This window comes from Mastomys coucha, unplaced genomic scaffold (genome assembly GCF_008632895.1).
Source record: "Mastomys coucha isolate ucsf_1 unplaced genomic scaffold, UCSF_Mcou_1 pScaffold5, whole genome shotgun sequence".
Lineage (NCBI taxonomy): Eukaryota > Metazoa > Chordata > Mammalia > Rodentia > Muridae > Mastomys > Mastomys coucha.
In genome coordinates, this window is record NW_022196911.1 from 99334840 (window position 1) to 99353954 (window position 19115).

General features: G+C 50.6%; 1 protein-coding gene and 1 long non-coding RNA gene across 4 annotated transcripts in view; one reads left to right on the forward strand and one right to left on the reverse strand.

The window, feature by feature from the left end:
* Nucleotides 1–19115, reverse strand: part of Map3k14 (mitogen-activated protein kinase kinase kinase 14) — a 45586-nt gene that overhangs the window by 8316 nt on the left and 18155 nt on the right. For 2 of the 3 annotated variants that reach the window (XM_031354965.1, XM_031354967.1), the window contains 8 exons: nt 13840–14114; nt 12797–12866; nt 11326–11536; nt 10630–11244; nt 9246–9383; nt 2934–3063; nt 2610–2741; nt 2342–2446 (listed from right to left, as the gene is read on the reverse strand). In XM_031354965.1, coding sequence (XP_031210825.1) covers nt 2342–2446; nt 2610–2741; nt 2934–3063; nt 9246–9383; nt 10630–11244; nt 11326–11536; nt 12797–12866; nt 13840–14095 — 1657 coding nt within the window. In that variant the 5' untranslated portion in view covers nt 14096–14114. Of the gene's footprint in view, nt 1–2341; nt 2447–2609; nt 2742–2933; nt 3064–9245; nt 9384–10629; nt 11245–11325; nt 11537–12796; nt 12867–13839; nt 14115–16906; nt 17387–19115 lie in introns of those variants that run through there. The other variant, XM_031354968.1, reaches the window with a different exon arrangement.
* On the forward strand, nt 15396–18762 carry LOC116079165. Its single transcript, XR_004113783.1, has 2 exons — nt 15396–15946; nt 18454–18762. It is a non-coding gene; the product is annotated as an uncharacterized LOC116079165 (long non-coding RNA).

Sequence of the window (19115 nt, forward strand, 5' to 3'; positions counted from 1 at the left end):
ACAGTAATAACACATACACAAAATAAGTACAAAAAACAAATCAAAATAAACATGCAAATAAACAGAACCCCAACCCCTCCATAATGAAATCCAGGAAATTCATATGCACAAAAGCACATACTTATTAAATGGGTAAAAAAGAGCCAACAGATACAATTAAGTGGATGTCAACTTTTTTTCCAAATTTAGGGCCTGCTGCATGTTAGGCAGGCACTTTAACACTGAGCTACAGTGAATCACCCTTTCTACTCTCTATTTTGAGACAGGGTCTCACTAAGTTGTCAAAGCTCGCCTTGAATTTGCAATTCTCCTGCCTCAGCTTCCCAAGGCATGCTTGGTCTTAGCCCACCTTGCTTCTCACCCAGGCTGGGCCCCATCTTAGGATTACAGGCTTGGCTAACAATGTTTTATAATTATCATTACTTTTTTTCGAGACAGGGTTTCTCTGTGTAGCCCTGGCTGTCCTGGAACTCACTCTGTAGACCAGGCTGGCCTCAAACTCAGAAATCCGCCTGCCTCTGCCTCCCAAGTGCTGGGATTAAAGGAGGTAAAAGCATGCCACCACCGCCCGGCTGACTTTGAATTTTTGACTCCTGTCTCCACCTGGGTGTAGAGTGCTCAGGGACTACAGGCATGTGACTTCATGCTCAGTTTATGGAATTCTGGAAAGCCAAGACTTCATGTGTGCTTGGTAAGCACTCTATGGACTATGCTATACAGCCCGCCTTCAAACCTAGATTTAAGTATAAATAAGTATGACATGAAAATAGAAGGTACAGCTGAGCTGGGTGTGGCGGCACACGCCTTTAATCCCAGCACAAGTGGGAGGCAGAGGCAGGAGGTTCTCTTGGATTTTGAGGCCACAAACTCTCTGGTCTACATAGAGAGTTCCAGAACTACATAGTGAAACCCTGTTTAAAAACAAGCAGAAATGGTGGCTAGAGCGGGTAACAGCTAAAGAAAGAGGAGGAAAAGCCCAAAGGGAGGGACAGGGAAGCCATGGAGTATAATGGGGGGAAGAGACAAAATGTGACATTTTCTCTCATATGCAGGGTCTACATTTAACTCCACAGTGTAAGTCACATGAAAGAAGGGAGGGGCTGGAGAGATGGCACGGTGGTGAAGAGCAGAGGGGAGACTCAGGGCAGGCAGGGGACCAGAGAGGAGCCGAGAAAGGAAGCAGAGGACTGGAGAGATAAGTACAAGCAAGATAAAAGCGCACGTGCGCGCGCACACACACACGCACACACATGCACACACACACACGCACACACACATGCACACACACACACACACGCACACACACACACATGCACACACACACGCACACGCACACACATGCACACACACGCACGCACACATGCACACACATGCACACACACACGCATGCACACACACACATGCACACACACATGCACACATGCATGCATGCACACACATGCACACACGCATGCACACGCACACACACACGCACACACGCGTGTGTGCACACACACACATGCACACACAAGCATGCATGCACGCACGCACACACACATGCACATATGCACGTACGCGCACACACACACACAAACACACAAACACACGCACACGGACATGTCATAGTTGTTTAATACACAAGATGAAGAAGGAATCAGAGCACCGGCCTGTAAGCCTAACACTGTTTGAAGCCAGCCAGTACCACACAGTGAGACTATGTCTCAAAAAAAAAAAAAAAAAAAAAAAAAAAAAAAAAAAAAAAAAAGAATGAACAACAAATGGGCTGGGGCGATGGCTCAGAGGTTAAGAGCACTGGCTGCTCTTCCAAAGGTCCCAGCAACCACATGGTAGTGGGATCTGATGCCCTCTTCTGGCCTGTAGGCACACATGCAGGCAGAACACTGTATACATAACAATTTATTTTAAAATTAACAACAAAGAGCACATGAATAAAAAGTAAAAAATATGAATTTTAGCTGGGTATAGCATACTTTTAAATCCCAGCACTCGGGAGGCAGAGGCAGGCCGATTTCTGTGAATTTGAGGCCAACCTGGTCTATATATGTCTAGGTCAGTCAGGACTACAAAGCATGGACCTACTGCAGGACCTTTGGCCTTTTGGCCCTTGCTGCCTAAGGTCAGAGCATTGGTCACAGTAATGGTTAAGGAGCATCTGGCACCTGTTGCTGTGTTTATGCACACCAGAAGCCTGTAACAACCGTGGTGGCTGTGAGGATGAGTTCCGCGTAGGGACAGAGAGTGGTCACATCATTTATCCCGACGTGGAAAGCATGGTGGTACAAGGCTAATGCTGAGTAATGGCCGCTGGATTGTGATCGTGAGTTAGAGAACGAGGCTTTACCCGTGAGCAAGGATTTTCCTAGGCCGTCAGGTTGCAGGCACAAGGCATGGCCAAAGTCGCAGAGGGCAGCTCGGTTTCCATCACTGGACAGGAGCACGTTGTCAGCTGTAGGCAGCCCCGGGCAAAAAGGAAGAGGGGGAGCAGGTTAGTCACTTCAGGCTCCAGGCCCCAGCCCACCCTAGACTGGCTTGACCTGGCCTCTAGTCAGACAACTTTCTGGATGGTCCTACATGGCAGCTGCTGCTTCTCATGGTGACTAGGGCCTTACCTTTGACATCGCCATGCAGAATCCTGCGTATATGGAGGTATTCCAGCCCCTCCAGGGCCTGGCCCAGGTAGTAAAGAGCTCGGTCTTCCGGCAGACAGCCCTTCTGCTTTATAAGCTGGCCTAGCGAGCCACCTAGGTAAAGAACAGTCAGTCTGTACATGGGGCTTTCCCCTGCCTCCACGCATGGGGGCAAGAGCAAAGGGCAGGTGAGGTAAGGGAGCAGGGTAAGAGGTGACGCAGTCTGAGTAGAGGCAGGGGTCTAAGTGAGGGTTACCTCTTGGCCTTGAACTTTGAGAGGGATAAAGACAGGACCTGCCTCCTCACCTTCCAGAAGCTCCATGAAGATGTTCACCCATGGGCCTTCTCTCACGGCTCCATAGAGAGGGACGATTCTGGGTGAGCTCAGTCCAGCACAGGCCATCAGCTCCTCTGCCCGAAATACCTCGAGCCGTACCTGGAAGACCCAGTGGCCCGAGTCAGGGTGACGGGTGCGGGCTGGGGAACTGTTGGTGTTCTGTGCACAGAAACTGATGACTCTCTTAGTGCTGATGCTCAGGCCAAGTGGGACCAGGTGGGTGGGCCTGCCAGGCCCTTGGGAACTAAGCTTAACCCATGTATGATCCCCTGGTGTCAGACACCAGTGCCACAGAGCTGACTGCACAAAAACAGTCACACAAAAACATTTTTTTCCAGGCTCCTGGAATGCTCCCCACCTTCAATCTACCAAACACATTCTTTCCTCCCAGCTCTACTGGGGGAAAATCTCTAGATCATGAGGCCTTATTAACCCCGCCTACCCTCTACCCACTGCAGGGCCTCATTATGTATCTTCGGTTGGCTTTGAACTTCCAGTCTGCCTCAGCATACCACGTGCTGGGATAAGAAGGCTGAGCTATGCCTGATTCTATGAAGACCCTCTGGAGCAGTGGTTCTCAACCTGTGGGTCTCAACCCCTTTGGGGGTTGAATGACCCCTTTGCAGGTGTCACCTAGGACCACTGGAAAACACATATTTATTGTGATTCATAATAGCAAATTATAGTTAAGAATTAACAATGAAAATAATTTTATGATTGGGGGTCACCACATGAGGAACTGTAAAAGGGCCACAGCATTGGCAGTGGGCACGCCTTTAATCCCAGCACTTGGGAGGCAGAGGCAGGTGGATCTCTGAGTTCAAAGTCAACCTGGTCTACAGAGTGAGTTCCAGGACGGCCAGGACTATACAGAGAAACCCTGTCTCGAAAAACAAGCAGCAATCAGAAAAGTAAACACACAAACTGGGTGGCAGGGTTAGGAAGGGTGAGAACCACTGCCCGGGTTAGGAAGGGTGAGAACTGCTGCCTGGGTTAGGAAGGGTGAGAACCGCTGCCCTGGATTCTCAGCATCCCTTGTAGCAATTTTCTTCTCAAAAATTATAGTAATTGTGTGTGTATGTATTTAGAGTGCATGCATATGGTCTACATTTGTGAGTAGGGCAGAAGAAGATTCCAGATCCCCTGAAACTAGAGTCCCAGGATGCTGTGAGCAGCCACGCGAGTGGAAGAGCAGCCAGTGCTCTTAACTGCTGAGCCATCTCTCCAATCCCCCTTGTAGCAACTTTATTATAATTACCTGCTTTAATTTTCTTACGTGTGTTATGTGTGCTTGTTGATAGCCTGACCTCTGTGGTTCTCTACATTATTGAGGCACAGTCTCTGTTGAAACCAGAGCTCCTTAATTCTGGCTAGTGTAGTTTGCCTGGGGAACTCATGTCTCTCTCCCCAAGTTCTGGGATTACAAGTGGCCGCCCCAAGTTCTGGGATTACAAGTGGCCGCCATGCCCGTCTGGTCTTTATGTGGGTTCTGGGGATCAGAACTCCAATCCTCGAGATGCATTCCATCCACTGAACTGTCTCCCCGGCCCCAGTCACTCACTTCCCAAAGGACTAAACTGTCCATGTAGGCAGCCTGCATTGATATTACTGTTTACTCTGAAGCAATTTCCATAGCATCTGGGTACACAGAGGCTCCTGGGGATGGACTGGCAATGCCTCTACTAATCTGGAAGCCTGGGGTCACCCACTCCTATTTCTGGGGTTCATCAGCTTGGCATGGCAGGAAGCATTAGGCCATGGATACAAACATCTTGTGCTTAGCTTCTGGTCAGGCCATTCACAGAAAGGCCTCTTGCTGCCATCAACCATGTGTCTAAGAGAATGGTGGGGACACAGCTGCCTGCTCAGGGTGGTGTGAGGATTCAGAGAGATGGGGTCTTTCTCCATGCTTGGTGACTAGGACACTTGGGCAGAGCTGGCTTCCCACTTCCTCTTGCCTACAAGGAGAGCAGCTTACCAAAGGAGTCCTATATTGAATTTTCTGGCTGCTATGGGTTCTCTGGAGCGGCACCGCCAGGGGGCGACAGCGGCAACAGACTAGTTTGGCCCAGCTTTTGTTTCCAGACTTGCTGACTGGACAAACAGGAGCTCTGCCGAAGTGGGGGTTTTGGACTTTTGCCTATCAGTGGACAATGTCTCTCGTTTGGCTACTTGAAGAATATCAAGTTTGGTTAGTTAGCACACATGAAGTCAGATGGAGAAGGGTCCCCTCCCCCATGGCCAGACAGCACCTGAACCACCTCTCTGAACCTCAGTGCTCTCATGCCCAACAACAGTGCTGAGCTGTGATGGGGCCGTGAGTGGGAATTAACATTTAAGATCCACTGCCACGAGCCTGGCGCTGTTCAGCAGTAGACGATGGTTTTCATACAACAGACTCTGAAGGGGTGGTTCTGTGTGATGGGGAGGCTGAGGCTGGCACAAAGAACTCATCCAAAGTCACTGAAAACAGAGTATACAGCCAAGACCTTGGTTGGGGAGGCCCGACCCTAGAGCTGCCAGCTGCTGCACTCCAGGCTAAGCTTGGACTCCTGGCCACAGTTACACATCATCAGGAGCAGCATTCCCAGGGAGACTGCAGACAGCATCCAAGCTCTGCCAAGTGCAGAGGCCACTTCCCTCTGCTGCAGTGCCAAGGCGCTTGAGCCAGGGGACAACTTTCCCCTCCTTGAAACTCCTTATTTTCTTTAGCTTATTAATCTGTTTTTCTGTCATAAGTGGGTACAAGTAACTTCACAAGTTTCTGAAGACTGCAGGAATATGCACGATGGGAAGGAGAACACAGAATGGGACAGGGATGCCTAGGAAGTCAGGGTCCCCATTTCCTCGTCCTCCTCTGGACGGTGCTCCTTTGGTCCCTGCTCTCAAACAAGGGCTTGTGGCTGGTGCTGCTTCTCCAACACACCATGTAAAAGCCTGAGTTCATTTAAAACTCTAGCCCTGGGCCAGGGAGATGGCTCAGCAGGTGAAAATCAGCAGAGCCAGCTTGTGATCTGAATCTGATCTCTGAAACCCACAGAAAAAGCCAGTGTGGCCCTGTACATCTGCAGTACCAGCATGTGTGAAGGGAGGGCTGGCTGGAAGCTTGAGAAGCTGAGAATATGGCTCACTAGAACACACTTGCCTAGCAAGTGTGAGACCCTGGTTCAATCCTGAGACATCACGCATACACACACACACAATCACAAAGACCACATATACCATACACACATCCCACACACATACACATATACCACACACACATATCTCACACACAAACAACTACACAAAACAACTACACAAACTCACACCACACACACACACACACACACACACACACACACACAATCCCCCCACAACTACACCCCTCCACCCACCCCCCACCCCCCACATGCACACACCGGTCCCTGTACAGTGTCTGGCACAAAGTAGGTATTCCAGGACAGCTGGTTTGACTTGGCCAGTGACACTCTATTCCAGATCGGTGATGGAGCCAAAAGGAGGCTCCCAGAATCCTATGCTTGGGCCAGATGGCTTAAAACAAACAGTTCCTCTTGCCGAGGGCAGATAGCAATTCTCTGAGAATCTGCTTAGTGATATGGCTTCTTGGCCATCAAACCATGTCCATGACCACATAGGCAACTCACATAAACTTTAGGATCATGTTCCAAGAATTTTAAGATCCTATAAGTACATTAACCAACAGGGAGAACTTATATATTGGTTACTTTAAAAGCCTGACCATTCTATGTGACCCATGGTGTGTGTTGGGGGGAGGGGCATGAGTCACAGTGTAGAATAATCTCTAGGACTGGATCTCATTTTCATAAAAGATACAGCCAAATTTAAACATGAAGAGTCTAAAAAGATAGACTGCAGATGGCATTTTTGAGGACAAGGGAGACATTTGACTTGTTTGGTGGCATTTGACTTCATTTATGGTGAGCCGGTATTTGTTTGCTATTGAAAAAGGGGCTGGAGAGATGGCTCAGCAGGTAGGGGCTGGAGAGATGGCTCAGTAGGTAGAGGTGCTTGCTTTCTGCCAACCCCAAGTTCTTCTCTGACCTCCACATCTGCGCCATGACATGTGTCTCCTCCCACAAGAACATGTCATAAGAATTAATTAAAAATACATAGAAGATTAAGATCATAAAAACAAGACAAAGCCTCACATGAAGGCCTAGATCTGTGGCCAGTAAGACCTAAGGCCACGGATGTTCCCGAGGGAAGACCGAGGGGCTGCTGTAGTATGCAACTTCTCATGGCCAGGATCCTTCCCAGGAACACTAAACAGGCACAGGCAGCCTGACCCCTGATTCCCAGACCGGCTCCTGTCCTGCCTCCATATTCCTTTGCCAGGGAACTCGGGGAACTTCTGTGCATGTAGTATCAGAATTAGAACCCAGGGCCTCATACTTGCTAGGCGTGCCCTAAAATTAGGTCTTAGAGCTAAAAACTGTCCAGGATGAACTTCAAGCTCTAATCCTACCACTGAGGGAAAGGATGGGTTGATGCTACCACACTAGCCGGAGGAAGAAGGTAAGAGTTTTCAGAGCGGACAGCCAGAGCCCCGGGAAGTCCAGGCCTGGAGCCTGGAGCCTTTCCAACTGCCCCGACACAGGACAAGAGAAGTGTATTGGGTTGTTTACTCTGTTGCTTGGGACTCGGAGGATCTCAGCCGAGGAGCAGCTGAGAAGCTGTTGACTAAGCTCCCATCACTGGGCATCCATCTGCAGGACACTTCACACTGTCTCACCAGCCTCCCACCGCCGCCTCTCCTCTTGGAAGGGACAGCTGAGCCTACTCTGGTGGACGGGGGAGGGGAACTGCGGCTAAGGAGGTTAGGCACGTGGTCCTGGCATCCGAGTGGAAGATGACCCATGCTGGCAAGAACTCAGTGTGTGCTTGTGATGCTGAGGGTGAGGATGGTGGTGGCACTTGCTCCCTTCATGTAGCCTGTGTGAAACCTGAGGTAAAGTTCACAGATTCGTCTCTTATCCTTCTACTCTGAGGCTCAGCTTTGACATCTGCCATAGCCTGGCCCAAGAATGAACCCAGGCAATAAATCAGGCTTATTCACATCCCAGCTGGAGTCACTCCCAAAGCCCAGGACAGCCATCACGGCAGAGGCAGGGTCCGCTCTGCATGGCGGCCACCCAAGGCATGCTGCACCTGGGTGATCTCATTACTTGAGATACACGGGCAGAGATCAGGACATGAGACAGTTATTTCAACCTGTGGGCAGACCCCCCCCCCCAAACAACAAAAACCCAAACAAAACAAAGTCACAACCCAACTCAAACAAAATCCCCAAAACGATCCACATAAATTCCGGTCCTTAGTCCTTTTGCTTAGGGACAAGCTGGCTTCCAGTAGAGGAGAGGGGACTTCCAAAGCAGGGTTTAAGAGGTGCTGAGGAGCAGAGCTGACACTACCGAGACTTGTGGATCAGCAGCTGCTCGTCCCCATCTAGGCTGGGACAGTGAGACAAGGAAGCCTCAGGCTCTGGGGCTACCTGGGTGGCCATGGGCAAGCCACAGGGGAGGTGACTGGAGCTTCCTATGGAACATCAAGACCTTAGGACAAGCGGCTCCTTTTCCTTCCTCTCTTCAAAGCTATGGCCTGTGACAGATTTGGATTTGAACCTGATTTGGCCACCAGTGCAGGTCCTTAATGTCTGCCTGGGCCACCTTTTCACACTGTTGTCCTGCTGTCTTGGGCCACAGTGCACCTGGCCAATGGGAGGCAGGTTTAACTCCAGTGTTTAGCTTCCTCTCGGGAGACACCAGACAGGTGGTGGTTACTGTTCTAGTCACTCAGCCACGACGAGCTCTGTGTCATGAGGGTTTTTTGTTCAGCCTGAGCTTCCTATGAACTCAAACATCTCCCAGGTCTGGACTTGCCCCTACAGGCCCTGGCATCCTCAGCGGCCAGGGCTGTATCTAGACCGGAGCTGTGTGCTCCTGTACTGCCTCACAGACATGCATACCAAGGGCAGCAATCAGACTGGGCCATGTGACCCAGACCGCTCCCTCCCAACTCCAGCTGACCCAAGAGCAGTTAGGGTGCCAGCCATTAGGGCAGAGCTCTGTTGCTGACAGAAAGCTGAGGTGGAATGCAGCAGCCCCTGTGTGGCTTCCCTTTCAGCTCTCTGGAGTTCCATCTACTATGTCTCACAGCGTAGTCCAGGCTGACCTAGAATCCATGGCCATCCTCTTGCCTCAGCCTCCCCAGTGTTGGAAATTGGGATACAAGCCCAGTGGTGTAGCATCTTGGCATACCTTTTTGACAGCACACTGGAAGCCTGTCTGCTTGTCCTTCATTCTGTGGACCTCGCCGAAGGAGCCTCTGCCCACCCGAGGCTGGTGTGTCACCCAGTGGACCTCTTCTCGGTATTCATAGTCCACTGGTTTGAGTTTCTGGGGGTGAAGAGGAGGAGGAGGTCAGTTTCAATGACATGGGTAGCAGGGGACAAAGGGCTACAGTGGGGAAGGCTTTCCAGCTCTGATGGCCGAATGGCCACATCCAAAGATACCACCGGCCCCGTGGCGGGATGATAAGGAAGTCAGGCCAAAAGGGGTTCAAAGGAATAGAAGACAAAGGTGGGGATGGAGAGATGGCTCAAAGGTTAAGGCCCTGGCTGCTCTTCCAAAGGTCCTGAGTTCAATTCCCAGCAACCACATGGTGGCTCTCAACCATGTAAAATGAGATCTGGTGCCCTCTTCTGGCCTGCAAGTAGCATGATGTATACTTAAATAAATCTTTAAAAAACAAAACAAAACAAACAAACAAAAAACAAAGATGGCTTCCATAGGCTGCCAGGGAGGCGGGATGGGCAGATAGTCCCTGTAATGAGGAGGAGAATCACCAACAACCTTGATAATAAAACATATGACTCAGTAACTAGAAGGTTGAAGAGATGGGGCAAGCACAGTATTAAAAGTGAATAGAATCAATCCCTCAGGCTGAACAAATTGCTTCTAGTTCCAAAGTTATTTAGGTAGAGAACTGAAGGAAAAGGGAGGGAGGGCGAGAGGGAGGGAGGGTGAGAGGGGGGGGAGAGGGAGAGTGCCATCCTCTGTTCATGGGATATTTTCACTCCACACACACAATCCAGCAACAGTGAAACAACCTGAGGAACTGAAAAAAAGCGGCAGCTAGCAAGGCTGTGGGAAGTGAGGCTGTGGGTGGAGGGCCACACAGATGCCACACAAGCAGTAAAGCCCAGGTTTGGTCATCACCCTGTGGCTATTGATTGTGCGGAACCTTTAAGAGGTATGGCCTAATGGGAGAAAGTATGCCTAATCCTGGGGTATGCCCTTCAAGAGAAAGTTGGGATCCAGTGCCTTCATCTCTCTCTGTGTCTTCTCCACCAGGTGCTCAGCCATAGAGCTGGGCCCTCTGAACTATCAGCCCAAACAAACCTTTCTTCAGGTTCATTGTTTCATGCCTATGTCATGATAACAGAATCCCCATCACACAGTTCCCAACGCTGCAATCCGCAATGAGCGAGCTGATTTGTTACCATGGGTGTGAGGGACTCTGTTATCCAGGGAACCTCCTCTCAGGGTCTGCTGACACTGCTTCCATAGCAAGCCCCACCCCGACCCCATCTGTGGCCTCTCCTCTGAGAGGTGGCGACTGAGCTTGAGGGCGGTTAGTTACCTCAGTAAGCAGGACCCCCTCGTTGTCCTCAGTTTCCGGGCTGAGCCTCTGCAGCTTGGAGCTCCCCGATGACCATGTCTTAGCCAGGCTGGCCAGGCTGTGGGCCTGGCCTGAGCTCACACTTCCTTGTAGCGCATGCACCAGGTATTCCTCCACAGGAACCTTTTCTAGGGCACCCTGGGACGGGCACTTCAGGTGTGGGCCAGGCAGGGGCTTCTGACTGTCTCCGTAGGCCAGCTTGCTTAGGTGTGGTGGGCCAGGCAGAGGCCGCTGGCCACTTACACCGGCTAGTTTGTCCAGGAAGATGGAGTCCAACGTATAGGGTCTCCAGGGCTCCAGGGGGTAGAATGGGAAAGGATGGGGCATTCCGCAATAGGGGAAGGGGTGAGTGGGGTGGGGCAGGGGGCCTGCGGCCTGGGGGTGGTGGAGTTTCCACACGTGGTTTAGACATTGCAAGGGGCTGATCAGTTTGTGCAGTTCTGGTCGAGGCAGCACCGGTCGCAGGCCTTCATCTTGTTTCTTAAAGCACAGGTGGCCAAGACCTGGTCCCTTCAGAGGCTTGGTGAACTGGGTGACATTTCTGGCATAAAGGTTGCCTAGTGGAGACTCATCTTCCTGCAGGAAAAATACAGGCGTTACATGTCCCAGTCCAAACGTCCATGAGCTGGGACCAGGGCAACAGGCAGACGATCTCACCTGAACGGGGATGGTACAGCTCTCTTGCTCAGGGGTTCTGGGCAGGGGCTTGGCTAAGGCCCCTCCTGCCTGGGCCAGTGACTTCGACCTCCTCTTCCTACGTTTTTTTCGGGCTTTGCCATGCCGCTTTCCCTTCCGGCACACACGGGCCATTTTGCCTTCAGTTGAGTGGGCCACATTGTTGGGGATTTGATCGAGACTCTCAGACTGGCTGTCAAAAAAAGGGGCATAGCCACATTCAAAGTGCAAGGGAGTGAGAAGACAGACTCTCAGTACAAAGCCATCGCTGTCACTGCAGTCACGCATGCTTAATGACAGGGGACGCGAGTGAGGAAGCGCAGTGTCAGGTGAGTACGCCTGAGCATCAGAGTATACTAGCACAAATTCGGACAGCTGTATACTACGAGGTGACGTGAGCCTATGGGACTGCTATTGTGTATGTGGCCCACTGTTGACCAAAACAGAGTTCTGCAGGACCTCTGTACTTAAATAGTGTGGGCTAGTTCCTAACCCCCAAGGATGAGGGTCTAAACGAGAGCAGTTCATAAGCCTTAGCGCCTGGCCCCTCAGCAGGTTGCCCCATAAACTGCTTGTTGCCACGGTCTGGGGCAGACCCTCAGTACTTCTCCAGGGTGCCAGCTTTCTTGCTGCTCCTTGGGTGAACTGACCCAGAGGGGACCACTCTCAGGCCAGGCATCTTAGCTCTGACAGGTCAGAGTTTCTGTTATCTCTACCCTTAGCCCTTGGAGGTACCTAGTTGCCATGGGAACATGAGAGCTGCCAAATGGACTACCTTTCAGGCTGGTGTAGTCACCAAGGATCTGCCAGACTCCCACCCATGTCAGGTATTATAGGAACTTGTTTCAGGCAAGGGTCTGAGGGAGGTGCTGTGGAACAGCCATGGGCTCTGACCACAGCCTCAGCCATAACCCTTCCTGGGGTTCTGGGAGCCTGCAAACTTCTCTCACGCAGCCGAAAGAAGAGCTCATCAGAAAAACCCATCCTCTGGGCCAAAGGGTACCTGAGGCCACATAAGGACTTGCCTAGACCCTAAGGAGGACAGAAGCCTCCCACCCTGACCCCTGCGGGTGTCTCCCCTAAAGGAGGACAGAAGCCTCCCACCCTGACCCCTGCGGGTGTCTCCCCTAAAGCAGCCCCTCCGGACTGTGCTCATGGCTATAAACCAGCTCAAAGTCGCTGCTGTTCCCGGAACCCTTCCTGCTGAGGAGAAAGCAGAGGTGTCTCAAGGACTCGGGGTAGAGTAAAAATAAAATGTCAAGCTGCCGGGGCAGCTTCTGAAACGCTGACTTGGCTGAGAGTAGCTGGGCCAGGAAAGCTGGGTGGCTGCCAGGGGCAGATCCCAGGTGCTGAGGCAGGGAGCCAGAGGCCCGATGGGCGTGGCCTGGGCAGGCAGCGGGCCGGTGGGCGTGGTGTTGGCTCCCTCCTTCCCAGCTCCAGTTGGCTTTCTTACCTGTACTGCTGTGACCCTGCGATGAAAATGCGCTCTGAGAAGGTGGGGCTGAACTCTTGGCTATTCTCACCTGTGATCCAGGGGATGAGAACAAAGACATTTAGGAGAGAGCCCTTTACAGGCAGGCCCCAATACCCATTTTGTTTCCCTGCCATATTCCTCTGTCTGGTGGCTCTTACCTCCCGGCCACCATCTTCTCTCTCAGTGGGGGCTACCCTGTGTCCCAGCTTACCCCAGTGAAGAGAGGCGTGTCTGTAAAATGGGGATCACAGGGAGCCTGCCTGTGTCAACTTATGGTGAAGCTTCCTAGAACATCCCACATACCACAACTGATAAACAAGCTGCCATGTAGTTCTGTTTACACATGTGTGTCTGCATGTGCACTCGTTTCATCTGAGCTCATTTTCAGTGTTCTTTTCTCGTTTGGAAAGCCTTGGGAAGTGAAGCAGAGGATGCATGTACAAGGAGAGAAATGCCAGGTTCTCTGGGTTCTAGCCCAAGACATCTGGACTGGAGGATGGTGCTGATGGAGGGAAAGGGGCTCTGATGCTATAGCGGCCCCCTGGGAGTTCTTGTTTCCCAGGCAGCCATCAATAGCTATTATCTGGAGGCAACAGGAGTGGAAGTAGAGAAAGCTGGGCTTGGCCTGCCAGCAGCTCAGAGACTGGCACAGCAGGCATAAGAACAGGGTAAGGGTCTATGGGTCAGAGGAGCTACCATTCAATGCTTCAGCAGAAGGCTAGGGGCCGGCTTGATGGTCCTGTAAGTCCTTAAGCAATCCTGACTCTTGGCTGCTCCCTGTTAGGGTCACAACGGCACACCCTCTATTGGCTATGGCCCCCATGATCCACCCTAGCATCTTAACAGCTCCTTCTTATACAATTTGGGCTAGACCCTCAGTTGTGTCTGGAGAGATGCTTCTAGAACAGTCACTCTGACCTTGCTCTCCCATGGGGACTCCCAGGCTGGCCCTCTTGTGCCCAGCCACCCATCCGCAAGCCCACTAATTTGCCACTGTATCCATGGCAAGCCCAGGTCCTTACATTCGGCCTGGGCGATGATGGAGATGGCGGGCGGCCCGCCCTCAGAACCTTCCTTGGCCGTGCCTTTGGTGATCACATCATTCAGGATCTCCCACTTCCCACAGAACACCGGGCTCTTCTCCATGGCCTCAAGCTTGAAGATGCAGCTCTGCTTCTTCCCCAGGGACTGGGTCTTCTCCTTGGCTTTGGCGAGTTCCTTCTGCTGCCCGACTGCTGACCCAGGAGTGCCTGGGCAGGCCACTTCCATCACGGCCATCTCCTAGGCTCGTGCTCACCTTGATGGGCCAAACACAGACTTGGTCAAATCCCAGGCCCTATGTGGTCAGCACAAGTTAAGCATGCTTGGAGGGGAAATGTGTGTGTGTGCGTGTGTATGTGTGTGTGTGTGTGTCTGTGTGTGTGTTATGTGTGTGTGTGTGTGTGTCTGTGTGTATAGGGGAGGGCACATGAGAGGTTCTTGGCTCTTTATGTCAAATGTCCCCATTCTTTAGACACTGAGTGGTAAGGACGTCAACCTTGAAACATTTTTACAAGCATTCCATTTATGGGAGCCCTGGTCTACTGGTACTGTAGTATAAATGGATTCCTCTGGGGGCTGGAGAAGTGGCTCAGTGGTTAAAAGCACTGCTACTTTTCCAGAGGACTCAGTTTCAATTCCCGGCACGCACATGGTGGCTCACAATTGTCTATAACTCCAGATCCAGGGGATCTGACATCCTTACACATACATACATACATGGGGGCAAGACCCTAGTGCACATAAAATAAGACAAGCCATTAGAAAAATAGATTCTCCTGCTGGGCCTTCAGAGGGACAGGAGTTATTTTCTTCAGTGGTGTAGCTCGTGCTCCAGTAAATAACCCCACATCCATATTTTATGCAAATGACCCTATTTAAATTCAATGTAACAATGCACACACACACACACACACACACACACACACACACACACACGTGAGCACACACTGACAGGCAGGTAGGAAGGGTGTGGGAGGGGAACGGGAGGGATATAAGAGGAAACAGATGGCTTAGCAGTTAGGGCACTGGCTGCTTGTGCAGAGGACATGGATTTCGTTCCTAGTACCCGCGTGGTGGCTCACAGCCATCTCTAACTCCAATTCCAAGGATCCAATGACCTCTTCTGGCCTCCATGGGTACTGCACGCATGTGTTGCACATCATATATAAAGGTAAACCATTAGGTACACATTTTAAATAATTTAAAATTATTATATGTTATTTTGGCTTTTTGAGACAGGTATATCCCCGGCTGTCTTGGATCTCATTCTGTAGACCAGGCTAGCCTCAAACTCAAAGATCTGCCTGTTTCTGCAGATTGAGTGCTGGGATCAAGGGTGTATGCTACTACCATCCGGCCTAAAAATTAATAACTTTAAAAAAAGAAGGTAACAGAGTGAATATTGTAAATACTAAAGTATATGCATATACAAAATCAAAGAGCAAATAAAAATGTTTTAAAGAAGAGTCGGTCTTTCCTTCCCCTGCAACAGCAGCAACATGGGACCGGACCGGACTTTTCTTGTCCCTACAATGGCTAAACCTCGTCCTGTGGAAAACTTCATTTCTCTGGGACAGGGAGGCAAATCTCATCCTCCGAAACCATCACCTCACAGACCTCAAGGACACTTGCTTTCACAGAGAGCACATCTACACGTCCATGGTGGCTTTTCTCCAATGGAGAAAATCAAGGCTTGGTTTTGTTCTTAGTAGGAATAGCTATATGCACAGTTATGTCATGATGGGGATGCACTTTGCAAATGTGTTGCCAGAAGATTTTAGCATTGTGTGAGTATCACAGAATGCATTATGACATCATGGGGGGAGGGAAGGTCTTATGAGGCCAGCGGTACATGCAGTCCATTGTTGGTTGAAACACTGTCATGAAATGCATGGCTTTATATGGATATGTGTGTACTGAAATGTCACAAAGCCTATCATCCAGCCTAAAAGTGGGCTGAACACTCGGCTCCTTCCCCCATACTGCAACTGTCTGTGGATCTAGAAGGTTCTGGAAAATGGCTTCCTCCTCAGATGTCCAACACGCATTTGCTGAAAACTTTTGGAGACATTCTTCTTTCAGGCAATGGTAGGAGGAGTGTTTATACTTAATACCAACCAGTATTCTGCCATGAGCATGAAACCCCACCTTTCTCTGGGTTCCACATGGTCCAGCTGAGCCTTCCCAAGGAAGCTGACCAGAGTGCAGCCATATGCTGCTAATCACCCATGTCCATAGCCAGAGACATCAGAGTCATTATGAAAAAAACAGGGGTAATCCTTCCCCATCGATATTGGAAGACCTTTTTAAATTTTTTTTTTCCAGGACTAGTTTCTCTGTGAAGTCCTGGCTGTCCTGGAATTCACTCTGTAGACCAGGTTAGCCCTAAACTCAGAGCTCAGCCTCCTTCTGCCTCCTAAGTGCTGGAATTAGAAACATGTGTCACCATGCCCAGCTGGCATTGGGATACTTTTTCCTTCCTTTCTTCCTTCCTTCCTTCCTTCCTTCCTTCCTTTCTTCCTTCCTCCCTTCCTTCCTTTCTTTTTCTGCCATTTTTAATTTTTTTTTTTTTTTGAGACAGGGTTTCTCTGTATAGCTCTGGCTGTCCTGGAGCTCGCTATGTAGATCAGGCTGGCCTTGAACTAAGAGATCTGCCTGCTTCTGCCTCCCAATTGCTGAGAGTAAAGGTATGCGCCATTACCTCCTGCCTATGGAATACTTTTTAAAGACAGGAATGTTTGTGTTCTTGTGTGATGCTGGGGATTGAGCCCAGGACCTCCAGCATATCTGATGTGTGTTCTACCACTGAATTACACCCTCAGCCCAAGCAAGACTTAAACAAAATGTGAATGGGTGTTTTGCTTGCATGCATCTCTGTGTACCACATGTGTACCTAGTACCCTCAGAGGCCAGGAACGGATGTCCAAGTCCCTGGAATTGGATTTATAGACAGTTGTGAAGCCACCATGTAGTGTGGTTCCTCTGGGAGAGCAGCTATTGCACTTAACGACACTAAGCCATCACTCTGGCCCAAAGACTGGGACTTACTGAAGAGCAGGGTACGACTTGCTTCAGACAAAGCCTGAGGAGGTGACTCGTGCAGACAGGTCTTTAAGAATTGCTCTGGGGTGGCAGGCTGCTCTCTCACAGATGCCGTGTTCCCTGGTGTATGCCATTACACTCAGCTCATTCTTATTTGCTCTTGGGGCAGAAATGCAGACCAAATGAAGCCAGCCCTATATGGACTCTGGCCTTTTGCCCAGCCATGCCTGGAAGTTAATGAGATAGTGGGGAGTTGAGGGACACTTGGCTCAAGCTTCTTCCCAAATCTGCCTCACTCTCGGTCTTCCATCCCCCTGGCTACTGAAGCCTAGCCAGCTCCCCTAGAGGGGGGCTACACTCTGATCTTTGTTCTTTCGTCTCTCCCTCTTGAGGGCAGGCTAGCTCTGGACTAAGGACAGCTCCAGCCTCCAGCAGGGATGCCTGATTCTGGAGGCTAGAATAGACAATCTATCACTTGGTCACTCAAGGAAGTCTATGGGGAGTTCTGACTTCCAAATGGGCAAAATCCTCCAGGTAGGCTATTATTGTAATTTTTTTTCCATTTCTTCCACAACCTGCTGAAAGCTGACTTAAAGCCTACAAGAAAACTGACCTTTCTTTCTTCCTTCCTTCCTTCCTTCCTTCCTTCCTTCCTTCCTTTCTTTCTTTCTTTCTTTCTTTCTTTCTTTCTTTCTTTCTTTCTTTTTTCAAGACAGGGTTTCTCTGTGTAGCCCTGGCTGTCCTGGAACTCACTCTGTAGACCAGGCTGGCCTCGAACTCAGAAATCTGCCTGCCTCTGCCTCCCAAGTGCTGGGATTAACAACGTGCGCCACCACTGCCCAGCGAAAACTGACCTTTCTTGGCTTTTTTTTTTTTTTTAACCAGGGAAAATGAAATTTAAAAATCAACCAGAAAATCCCCCAAATCTAACAGAAGTTGATGTATGCTTAAAGGGACCTCAGGGTTACTTCAATCTCCTCATTTTCTTGTGAAAAACCTGAAGCCTACCCAAGTGGGTCCCTGCTCAAAGTCACTCAGCCCATGTGTGGCAGAGCAGAGGCAGGCAGCGAACTCCCGGCTCTTAAGGCTAGATGCACACTCAACTTTCCCAGGTCACAGGTGAATGTGAAATAAAACTTGTGGTCCTCTGTGGTCAGAGGGCTCCTAGGAGCAGAGGGGGACCCTATACACGGTTATGTCTTATTATAGAGAACAGCAGGCAAACTCAAAACTGCTCATGTTGGTCAAACACAGGCTAAACAAGGGCACTAAACAAGCAAAGGCACACTTCCAGACCTTTAGACAGGACGATCCTGAGCATCCGAGATGAAGAGCTGCACTGATGAATGAGGAAGATGGGTGGAGCGGCACCCTGCTCAGCCCGCCCCTACCTATGGTTTAAAGTTCACCCTGGGCTACAGCTCCATTAAGATGGTGGCTAGCCAGGCAGCAGGCCAAGAGCCCTGTCGTTCCCACCCCCATGCACACACGACAAACACAAGCTGCTCCCTCTGGGGAGAACATGAGGTTGACGCCTCCTGTGTACTCCGCAGTGACTCATCCCCAGCCCGGCAGCCAGAACAACAAGGAGGACCCACAGAGAAGCTGACCAGCAGAAGGCAGCTGAACCCAAGAATGGCTGACCCTCACTCTCCCTGAGACAGACAGTTCCAGCATGCAGAAGCAAAGCTTCTTCTGCAGTTGGCTTTCCTGTGCCACATAATCATGACTCAGCCTCTCTCTGACAGCTCCCAGGTTTACCGGCCTAATGGCAGCTCTCCCACAAACATAGACGGGCCTGCTTCTTCTCTCCCTCTCTACTTCTATGTGGGTCTGGCCCATAAAACTCACTTCAGTACCAATTCCAGGACTGGTAGCTAGGTGTTCTTCCCAGCACCCTGGGCTTTGGGTACTGGCTCATCCCAGTCTCCCAGACCTGAACGAGTTCACCCTGGGCTACAGTTCCGTCTCCCCTGCAGTGCATGGGGAGTTGGGACAAAATGAGGTCAAGGCTGTACTGCATCACTCAACCCAACCTCTGCTCAGCTCCACATCAGCCTCCAGTGCATGCAGTTGCCTGCTGTCTCCATTGTATGGAAGCCAAGGATGACAGCAACACCAAGAGCCACACCCAGAGCCCACACAGAGAAAAGGCAGGGGTTCACCCAGCACCCTTTCAGGCCTGATGCATAGACCTAACCTGATGCCCTCTTGC